The sequence below is a fragment of the Procambarus clarkii genome, chromosome 78 (genome assembly GCF_040958095.1).
Source record: "Procambarus clarkii isolate CNS0578487 chromosome 78, FALCON_Pclarkii_2.0, whole genome shotgun sequence".
Classification (NCBI taxonomy): Eukaryota; Metazoa; Arthropoda; class Malacostraca; order Decapoda; family Cambaridae; genus Procambarus; species Procambarus clarkii.
The window spans coordinates 10,651,542-10,663,645 of NC_091227.1; the positions used below are offsets into that span (position 1 = coordinate 10,651,542).

The 12,104-nt window shown below is 44.9% G+C and overlaps 2 protein-coding genes across 3 annotated transcripts in view; both read right to left on the reverse strand.

Annotated features, from left to right (window-relative positions):
* LOC138357375 (uncharacterized) overlaps positions 1-12,104 on the reverse strand; it is a 173,332-nt gene that overhangs the window by 100,071 nt on the left and 61,157 nt on the right. The window lies entirely within an intron of this gene.
* The window catches only part of LOC138357476 (uncharacterized), a 63,507-nt gene that overhangs the window by 2,793 nt on the left and 48,610 nt on the right, over positions 1-12,104 (reverse strand). The window contains exon 3 of the mRNA XM_069314331.1: positions 6,390-6,929. Coding sequence (XP_069170432.1) covers positions 6,390-6,929 — 540 coding nt within the window. The remainder of the gene's footprint in view (positions 1-6,389; positions 6,930-12,104) is intronic.

The window sequence follows — 12,104 nt, forward strand, 5'->3', positions numbered from 1 at the left end:
AAACTGAGTATCCAGCGTCCTACTTTACCGGTTATTCCCATTGACCTTATTTTGTGTGCTATCACGCCATGGTCACATTTCTCGAAAGCCTTTGCGAAGTCCGTGTATAGCACCTCAGCATTCTGTTTTTCTTCTAATGCCTCAGTGACTTTGTCGTAGTGGTCAAGTAGCTGTGAGAGGCACGATCTTCCCACTCGAAATCCATGTTGGCCTGGGTTGTGAAGGTCATTGGTCTCCATGAAATTGGTGACCTGACTCCTAATCACTCTCTCAAATACTTTTATTATGTGCGACGTTAGTGCAACTGGTCTATAATTCTTTGCCAATGCTTTGCTCCCTCCCTTGTGTAGAGGGGCTATATCTGCTACTTTAAGTGCATCTGGTATCTCCCCCGTGTCCAAGCTCTTCCTCCACACTATACTGAGTGCCTGTGCTACTGGCACTTTACATTTCTTTATTAATATTGAATTCCATGAATCTGGACCTGGGGCCGAGTGCATGGGCATGTTTTCAATTTCTCTTTCAAAGTCTAGTACGCTCGTGTTGATATCAGTTGTATTTACAGGGGTTTGGAAATCACGCATAAAGAATCTGTCTGGTTCTTCCACTTTCATGTTGTTTATTGGAGTGCTAAACATGTCCTCATACTGCTTTTTAGGATTTTACTAATTTCTTTGTCTTCCTCCGTGTATGATCCTGCACTAGTACGAATAGGTCCAATACTGGCAGTGGTTTTTGCTTTTGATTTCGCATATGTGAAGAAGTATTTTGGATTCTTCTTTATTTCCTGAATTGCTTTCTGTTCTAACTGCCTTTCTTCAGTCTGATATGAGTGTTTCAATTTCCGATCGATTTCTTCCTATTTAAATTATTCCTTCTTCGACGGGAAAGTCGTGTCTGCTTAAGCATTTCCGTTATTTTTTTCCTTTATAATGTCGTCTGTGTTCTCTTTCTACGTTGGATATCTTTCTGGCTTTCCTCAAAGGAACATGTTTCAGACAGACTTGATACGCTTCCGAAGTCAGTTTTTCTATTCCTTCTGTAGGACTTGTATTACTTAGAACAGTTTCCCATGGAATGTTTTTAAGTTCCCTGTTTATTATCTCCCAGTCTATCCTTTTATTATTAAAATTGAATTTACTGAATAGCCCCTCTCGCTTTATCAACGTTTTAGGTCTATACTGAGTATTGATGGTCGTTTGCACTTCAATGAGCTTGTGATCTGAGTATGTGGTATCTGATATCGTAATGTCTCTGATAATGTCTTCATTTGTTCGTAAAGACCAGATCTAGAATATTTTCATTTCTTGTTGGCTCCGATATCTGCTGATTGAGTGAAAATTTGTCACAGAATCTAAGTAGTTCTCTAATCTGTGGTTGGTTAGGTCCTGATAGATTTCCTGGTATAATATTATTGTTTGCTATTTTCCACCTGAGACTAGGCAAGTTGAAGTCACCTAGGAAGATAATATCAGGTATCGGGTTCTCCAAATTATCAAGGCTATTCTCTATTTTGTTTATCTGTTCTGTGAATTCCTCGGCCGTTGCATCTGGCGGTTTGTATATTAGAATAATCACTAAGTTTATTTTCTCTATTTTTACTCCCAGTACCTCTACCACCTCATTTATAACGTTAAGGAGCTCGGAGCATACAAGGTCTTCCCTAATATACAGACCCACACCTCCATGTGACCTACTTACCTTATCAGTTAAGTCTGTTTCAGTTTCTTGAATGCCCTTTAGAATTTAAATAAGAAAAAGTGTGGACTTTTGAATGCAAGAGTCCACACTGTTACGTTCAGTCCACAGTAACTATAGGTACTGTAATGTGTTGACTGGGCTGCAATACTGGCATATGGGAGAGTAGGCTGTTCCGGAAAGGTTTTGCACGACTATCTTGAGGTTATCTTGAGATGATTTCGGGGCTTAGCGTCGTCGCGGCCCGGTCCTCGACCAGGCCTCTTTGTTACACATCCCCAGGAAGCAGCTGTCTAACTCCCAGGTACCTATTTACTGCTAGGTGCATAGGGGCGGGCATCAGGATTGAAAGAGACTTTGCCCATTTGTTTCCGCATCCACCGGGGATCGAACCCTGAACCTTAGGACTACGAATCCCGAGCGCTGTCCACTCAGCTGTCAGGCCCATAGTCAGCTGAATAGGCTGAATCAATTTTTTTGCTGTAGAAAATAAAACGTCAGAAAATACACACTTAAATAACGATTAAAAACCATTTAATGGGTTTGTGCTTTTAATAGCCTCTTTACATATGTAGATTCCAAGGGTTATAGTCAAAAAGTTTTATTAAACAAAATTTGCTACACAAAAAATGTCAATTTCACTTTGCCTCAGATCTACAAGATCTTGTTGATGTTCTCGGTGCACTGCTGCTCTCAGATTGCTCATTGACAATCCAAGGTTACACTCAACGGCTCCTTTAAAGGCAGATTCTTTGGCTAACTTATCAGCTCTATCATGCATTCGGAAGCCAACATGAGATGGAGACCACATGAATGGACTCTGTTACCATCCTTAATAATTTTGTTGTATTTGGAGCATCAATAAAGCAAGAATTTCTTGCATGACGTATGAGGAATGAATATACTAAGTTGTCACACCAATAGCATGACATAATACACAACACATTCTGCAACAATATTTGCCATACATGGTGCCGCCCCGTCATCAAGCCGTCACGGGCCTCAGCCTACTTATCAACACCGGTAGCCAAATGGACAACAGACATCATTTTTTTAATACATCCGAATACCATTTACATAATCCGTATTGTCGGTCGCATTAGCAACGCCATTTACGGGATTTTGAGGCAATTTTCCCGATATTTGGTTCATTTTGGAGCGCGGGCGGCACGTGGTGGCTGCCCTCCATGCTGGAGCCGGGAGGCCACTGTACGATAACTTTCACTTCCGCACGACAACTTATTTTCCTATACCAGCTTGTCCTCCATTTTCTTTGATCGATATCCAGCTACAACACCCACGCAACACACTGTAATACACGTATCATGCGAGTCTATTTATCAACACTCCTTATGTAATTGCTGTGGGCATGCAGACCGCAAACGAGACGCGCGAACGATAATAAATAGATCAGCTTGAAAACTTGTGGTAAGAGTCTTGCCCTCCAGCGATCTCTGGCCCCAAGCCATCTGGCGCGTGGACGAGTTGCCGGTTACCATATTTCACGGCCTTATTCCAGCCCTCCTGCCGAACCACCTGTCACCTTATGACGAACAACTCGTTTACAAATTGTTAAAGAAAGCATTTCAAAACACTCAGCTCACAAAGTTTCTCCATTCGCATGCCTTTCTTGCCTTGTTTGGACGTATATAATGTTTAAGAGAACACCGTTCAGGCATGGTGTTGCCAGCACAGCATTCAGATTTGCGGTTGATTGTGCGTCGGTTAGACTTACATTAACAAGTGATCGCTACAAGGCGAAAGAATCGATTGGAAATGCTACTTGAGGTTAGAATTAAACGCTTGATCTCTGCTCTCTCCGTGTTGCCGGCCTGGCAGCATTACCCTTTATATGTTTACACTTCTATGAGCTTTGGAAACATTTTCCTCCCTCGTCCATAGCTGTTATAGAACATAATGACACCTCAGTCAGCTGTCTCGCTGAAAATGACTAAGTTTTTTGACCGAAATCAAAATTATTTACCAATAGACATTACAGAGTAATAAGATTACTTGCTCAACACAAGATATATAGTAGGTATATATTACTTTTAATGTCAAAGTTACTAATATTATTTTGAATTATTAGACCTACTAATTAGACTTTATTTTTGCTTAGCATTTAATCCTCCTAAATTCAGAGTAAATATTTAATACAAAACTGCAGCTATAATAGCGTAACGCCACGAAACCATGTTCAAATAAAGCAAATATATATGTGTACATACAAAAGAATGGGGGTGGTAGGAGAAGATAATATTAGTGTTCAGTGAGAAACCACAAGGTCTCCTCTGAATACTTTTCATTTTCTTCTCCGAGGCTATGGGTCCCCACATTGGCACCAGAGGTGGCACCAGAGGTGGTACCCTCACAAATCTCTCTCTCTCTCTATTATATATTATATATTATATATATATATATATATATATATATATATATATATATATATATATATATATATATATATATATATATATATATATATATATTAGTATATTTTGGTAGCAGTCTTTCCTGTAGACATATATTATTAAATATGACCGAAAAAGTAAGATTAATAATTCTAACACGAATTTTCTCGATCTTTCGTACATTTCTTTTCACTGTTGGTGGTAATTCAAAAAATAAAAATGAATTTTGGAGAATTGATTTTTGAATTACCACCAACAGTGTAAAGAAATGTACGAAAGATCGAGAAAATTCGTGTTAGAATTATTAATCTTACTTTTTCGGTCATATTTAATAATATATATATATATATATATATATATATATATATATATATATATATATATATATATATATATATATATATATATATATATATATATGTCGTACCTAATAGCCAGAACTCACTTCTCAGCCTACTATGCAAGGCCCGATTTGCCTAATAAGCCAAGTTTTCATGAATTAATGTTTTTTCGTCTACCTAACCTACCTAACCTAACCTAACCTAGCTTTTTTTGGCTACCTAACCTAACATTACCTATAAAGATAGGTTAGGTTAGGTTAGGTAGGGTTGGTTAGGTTCGATCGTATATCTACATTAATTTTAAATCCAATAAAAAAAAATTTACCTCATACATAATGAAATGGGTAGCTTTATCATTTCATAAGAAAAAAATTAGAGAACATATATTAATTCAGGAAAACTTGGCTTATTAGGCAAATCGGGCCTTGCATAGTAGGCTGAGAAGTGAGTTCTGGCTACTAGGTACGACATATATTATATATATATATATATATATATATATATATATATATATATATATATATATATATATATATATATATATATATATATATATATATATATATATATAATATATATATATCATGTTTTTCGAGGGGGAGAAGATGGAAATGGGGTAGATGAGAGGAAAGGGGGGGGGGGAAGAGATGGAGAGGGGAGGGGAGGGAGCGGGATTGAAGAGGGAAAGAGGGGAAGGAAGATTGGGTAAAAAAGGAATGTGAGGAGAGGGGAGGGGGGGGGGAGGGGAGAATTAGGGTGGAATGGGGTGGGGGAGGAGACGATCTCGGGCACTTTAGAGTACTACTCCTTGTTTATATATATACTATATATACACACATATATAATGTTATATTGTCATCCACCAGCCCTCCCACAACCCATCATCCACCAACCCTCCCACAACCACTCATCCACCAACCCTCCCACAACCACTCATCCACCAACCCTCCCACAACCACTCATCCACCAGCCCTCCCACAACCATCATCCACCAGCCCTCCCACAACCCATCATCCACCAGCCCTCCCACAACCATCATCCACCAGCCCTCCCACAACCCATCATCCACCAGCCCTCCCACAACCACTCATCCACCAGCACTCACACAACCACTCATCCACCAGCCCTCCCACAACCAATCACCCACCAGCCCTCCCACAACCATCATCCACCAACACTCCCACAACCACTCATCCACCAGCCCTCCCACAACCACTCACCCACCAGCCCTCCCACAACCATCATCCACCAACACTCCCTCACCCCATCATCCACCAGCCCTCCCACAACCCATCATCCACCAGCCCTCCCACAACACATCATCCACCAGCCCTCCCACAACCACTCATCCACCAGCCCTCCCACAACCACTCATCCACCAGCCCCCCCACAACACATCATCCACCAGCCCTCCCACAACCCATCATCCACCAGCCCTCCCACAACCACTCATCCACCAGCACTCACACAACCACTCATCCACCAGCACTCACACAACCACTCATCCACCAGCCCTCCCACAACCAATCACCCACCAGCCCTCCCACAACCATCATCCACCAACACTCCCTCACCCCATCATCCACCAGCCCTCCCACAACCCATCATCCACCAGCCCTCTCACAACACATCATCCACCAGCCCTCCCACAACCAATCACCCACCAGCCCTCCCACAACCATCATCCACCAACACTCCCACAACCACTCATCCACCAGCCCTCCCACAACCAATCACCCACCAGCCCTCCCACAACCATCATCCACCAACACTCCCTCACCCCATCATCCACCAGCCCTCCCACAAATGTCGTTCAATTACCGCTATGCAACAGCTGCTTGACTCAGGATTAACCTGTCATAATGCTCTATGAATGATGAGACAAGGTGGAGGAGCAGGGAGGTATAGGCTCCACCTGAGCTCACACGCCGCCCATCACCTGAGCTCACACGCCGCCCATCACCTGAGCTCACACGCCGCCCATCACCTGAGCTCACACGCCGCCCATCACCTGAGCTCACACGCCGCCCATCACCTGAGCTCACACGCCGCCCATCACCTGAGCTCACACGCCGCCCATCACCTGAGCTCACACGCCGCCCATCACCTGAGCTCACACGCCGCCCATCACCTGAGCTCTCACGCCGCCCATCACCTGAGCTCACACGCCGCCCATCACCTGAGCTCACACGCCGCCCATCACCTGAGCTCACACGCCGCCCATCACCTGAGCTCACACGCCGCCCATCACCTGAGCTCACACGCCGCCCATCACCTGAGCTCACACGCCGCCCATCACCTGAGCTCACACGCCGCCCATCACCTGAGCTCACACGCCGCCCATCACCTGAGCTCACACGCCGCCCATCACCTGAGCTCACACGCCGCCCATCACCTGAGCTCACACGCCGCCCATCACCTGAGCTCACACGCCGCCCATCACCTGAGCTCACACGCCGCCCATCACCTGAGCTCACAACTAACACGAGACACCCGACCAACCAATAATTATGACATTACCCGATTACTTCCTCCCCCCCCCCCCCCTCAACCGCTCAACACACTGGCCTCAGACACGCCTGATGTCTGCCACTGTGTGTGTTGCACACTGTGTGCATGACGTTATATGACAAAGAGTGCTGGGAAGACGGGACACCACGAGCGTAGCTCTCATCCTGTAACTACACTTAGGTAATTACACACACTCGCCTCCTCTTGACGTGCCTGGCGGATGTCTGCTACATCTGCCAGTTGGCAACACTGCCAGCTTGTTCATCACGAACTCTCCTGAACCAGATAAAGCTCCTTGAAAAAGACGATTATATATACAGGCAAGACAACAACATGCCTCTCAAGATGCCTAATAATGCACATGCAACAAGGACACATTAAAGAACATATAATCTCTATACATAACAAGATCATCACCAGAGATATACTCAGAAACAACACCAAAATAATCGTGAAATACAGCGCCAACAGAAGACTGGAGATGGGCGAGACATTATACATAAAGCACACCAAGCCACGCCTCAATAGTCAACTACCACCACATTACTCTCTGCCAACTACCAGAACACGACGGAACTACCAGCACACTGTACCAGCCATCATGGGAACACCAGAGTGACAAGATACAGTGGACCTGTAACAGGTGTTTCTTCACCTCATCCTCGGGTACATATCATGCAGTAAGACAATTTGTAATCATTCCAACTCTGCCTTTGACGATGTTAACAAGAGTTAACGAAATGCAACTCTTAGCGTCAGACTAAATAAAACTATGTAAAGGAAATTTGGAGAGTTTATTTTTCAACTTCCTTCTCAGGTGAAGGAAAATACTGAAGATTCGTGCTAGAATCATTGATCTCATTCTTTCGGTCATATTCAATAATGTATGCCTACTGGAAAGGCAATACAATACGCATAAATATTAGAATGCACACATTAATATTCATATACATATGAAAGCCAAAAACCAAACCTGTCTCCTGAAGCCCACATAAAAAGAATAACATCTGGGACATATGCGAAGCTTGCTAACATCAGAACGGCGTTCAGGAACCTGTGTAAGGAATCATTCAGAACCTTGTACACCACATACATAAGACCAATCCTGGAGTATGCAGCCCCAGCATAGAGCCCGTACCGTGTCAAGCACAAGACGAAGCTGGAAAAAAATCAGAGGTATGCCACTAGGCCAGACCCAGAACTAAGAGGCATGAGTTACGAGGAAAGGCTGCGGGAAATGCACCTCACGACACTCGAAGACAGGGTGTAAAGGGAGGCATGATCACTATCTACAAAATTCTCAGAGGAATTGACAGGGTAGATAAGCATAAACTGTTTGACACTCTCTCCTCCATAACACACTCAAGTCCCTCCGATCTCTCTTCCTTTCCCCTGTAATTGCAAATTCACCTTCATGCAATAATTAATGTACAGTACTACAAAAAACATCAAAATTACTTTATATAATTACTGTTTCCCCTTCCATAACTCTCATCCCGTCTCCCACATTCTCTCACCCCCGTCTACCACAACCGTTCATCCTGCCTCTCAACATGCCTTCACCTGACTCCCTACAAATCCTCACCCGTCACACAACAGCCCCCCCTCACCGCTGTTCCCCCAATATTTCACCCCCCTACAACTGTTCTCCCCCCCCCACAGCCTTCCCCCCATCACTCTCGACACCCCCCCCCTCCACATCACCTCATTAAGAGATTACCTGCATATTGTCACCTGTCAGGAATAATCACCTGCCCTGCTGGCCACCAGAGGGCTCGTTACACTCCGACTTCCACCTGTTTAATTATTGTACCAGCGCCGGTGGAGCTTAATCTCGACCCTAATGTTGATTGATTTCGGGAAGTGGTGATTATAAAGGTAAATGCCGATTTAATGGTATTTGTATATAAGTTAACTTACAGTTTGTAGCCTGAAAATACAAATATGTAAACACAATGGCAGGAAAATACAATATTTATCCACTTTCATGAAACAATTACGAGGCAATCACTGAAATAGCAATGTAAAAAAAAATACTGCAAGGGATTATTTCCTATTACGAGGCAAGAGCCCTTAACCTCCAGCGTTTCCTGGGCCGTTTCAAAGATTTGAAATTTGGAATTTCGCAACATAAATACTCTGCAAGACATGGTCAAATGTCTAATGCTTTGTTTATTCATTTGTCAGAAAGTTCTCACCAAATTGATTGGGAGATGGCTTCTTCAATAACGAATTGTAAAGTCATTTTCAATAGGAACAATATTGAATCTGCTTTAATACAGATTACAAAATCATGTAAGTAAGTAAGTAATTATCAAAAGAAGGCACCAAACCGGGAAGGCTATGTAGCACCATCAAATACGCAAAATAATCAGAGGGCGCTAAATATCACCAAGGATGCCAATACGAGAACAAAAACGCATAAGGCGAACGATATCAAAAGTATCCGAGTCACCAAGAATTCTATCGAGGGACAGGTGACCGCGAGGGGCGGTCGGAAAGCAAGACACACACTCGTCCTGGAAGTCGGGACATTCAAGAAGGACATGCACGACCGTAAGAGGGACAATGCAACTAGGACAATAAGGAGCAGGGCGGCGCTCCATCAAGTGACCATGGGTTAAGCGAGTATGGCCAATACGCAACCTCGCCAGAGCTGTTTCCCACCGCCGGTTACGGTGGAAGGAGGACGGCCACGAGGAAACACAACATTTAAGAGTACGTAGCTTGTTACCAGTAACAGACAACCAAGAAGCCTGCCAACGGGTAAGGACTGAGGAATGGATAACCGGGTAAAAGTCGGAATACGGAATGCCTTTACGAGAGATGGGACAAGAGCGGACAGCTTCCTTAGCGGCAGCATCCGCACGCTCATTTAAAGACACACCAATATGGCTGGGAACCCAACAAAACTCAACCGACTTAAATTTACTGTGAACGAGAAACAGCCAATGCTGGATCTCGACAACTACTGGATGAACCGGATTAAAGCACCCGAGAGCCATGAGGGCACTGCGAGAGTCAACAACAACCACAAAGGAAGACTGACAACGAGAAAGCAGGAGACGAAGAGCATAGAGAATAGCATAAAGTTCCGCTGTAAAGATGCTAGTCTTCAGAGGCAAGCGACACATATAAGTGCGATCAGGAAAAACAACAGAGTAGCCAACACCGTCCGCTGACTTAGACCCATCGGTGAAGACAGAAACGGAGCGGGAGTGAGAAGAAAAGTGCTCGAGGAAAAGGCGTTTTAGAACCGTAGGAGGGGTAAAAGCTTTAGTGATACGGGTCAAGGAAGTACAAAACCGCGGAAGAGGGACCCTCCACGGGGGCAAAGAAGGAACAACACGAGGAGAAACATCAGAAATACGAACGGAGAGAGAATCCTGTAGGCGAGATAACCAGACAGAAAGAGGGAGGTGGTGAAGAGGAACAGGAACCGCAGGAGGGGTAAAAGTTAAAGCACGACAGAGGCGAGAGGAAGGATGTTGCAAGGACCGCGCAAGATAGTGAAGACAGTAGCGATCACGGCGGTCCTGGAGAGACAGGAAGCCAGTGTCAACATATAAGCTAAGGATGGGAGTCGAATGAAAGGCACCAGAACTGAGGCGCAACCCAGTATGGTGCAAAGCATCAAGACGGCGAAGAGTAGAAGGAGAAGCAGACGAGTAAGCAGGGCAACCATAATCGAGCTTAGACAGGACGAGAGAGGAATATAAAGCAAGGAGAGTGCGCCTATCTGCCCCCCAAGAAGTATGGGACAAGACCCGAAGGAGGGTAAGGGCCTTAGAGCACTCAACACGGAGGTAAGAGATATGGGGAGACCAAGACAAACGAGTGTCAAGGAATAACCCCAAAAGCTTTGCGGAATCTTTGTATTCAAGGGGATGACCATAAAGTGACAAAGAGGGACGAAGAACAACCTGTTTCCGCGTAAAAGTCATGGCACAAGTTTTAGAAGTAGAGAACTTGAAGCCATGATCGGTGGCCCAAGACGACACGGCATCAATTGCAAGTTGAAGCCGGCGTTGAAGGAGAGGCGAATCATCACCCTGACAACAAAGGGTAAGATCATCGACATAGAGAGCGGAGAAGACACCAGAAGGAAGAGAGGAAAGAAGACCATTGAGGCCAACAAGAAAAAGAGTAGTGCTCAGAACACTACCCTGGGGCACACCTTCGTATTGCTGAAAAGAGGGAGAGAGAGCGGTACCAAGGCGCACCCGAAAGGAACGACGAGAGAGGAAGCTGCGGAGAAAGAGAGGGAGATGACCACGAAGGCCAAAAGAATGAAGTTGAGATAGGATATGATAACGCCAAGTGGTGTCGTAAGCCTTTTCTAGGTCAAAAAGGACGGCAACAACGGAGGTCTTCGCAGCAAAAGCAGTACGAATATAGACCTCCAAGTTCACCAGGACATCTGTCGTGCTGCGGCACTTGCGGAAACCAAATTGAGAAGGGGAGAGGAGGCGATGGTGTTCCAGGAACCACATCAGACGAACGTTAACCATACGTTCAAAGAGTTTGCAGACACAACTTGTGAGAGCAATAGGGCGAAAGTCCTTAGGGGAAGTACCCAGAGACCCCGGTTTGCGAACAGGGAGGACAACGGCATCGAGCCAGTCCTCAGGGACTGACGACGACTCCCAGATCTGATTATACAGACTCAGTAAATACTGAGACGTGCTCGGAGGGAGATGGCGAAGCATCTCATAATGAATACCATCGGAGCCCGCCGCCGTAGAACCGCAGAGGGCCAGGGCAGAACGAAGTTCAGAGAGAGAGAAGGGATCATTATAGGGAAGCTGAAGATGAGTGCAGAAATCTAAAGGACGAGACTCAAGGACAGGTTTACGAAGAAGGAAAGATTGGGGAAGATGAAGACCAGAGCTAACAGAAGAAAAGTGGGAACCCAGTTCGGAAGCGACCTGCAACGGGTCCGCCACAAGAGTATCATGGAGGTGAAGGACCGGTGAAACATCGGGAACGAACTTACCCGCTATCTTGCGGATACGCTTCCAGATCTGGGCCAGAGGGGTCTCGGACGTAATTGTTGAGACATAAGATGCCCAACATTCACGTTTAGCCGTACGGATGGCCCTACGGGCCACCGCACTCGCTTTCCGAAAGAAAAGAAAAGAAT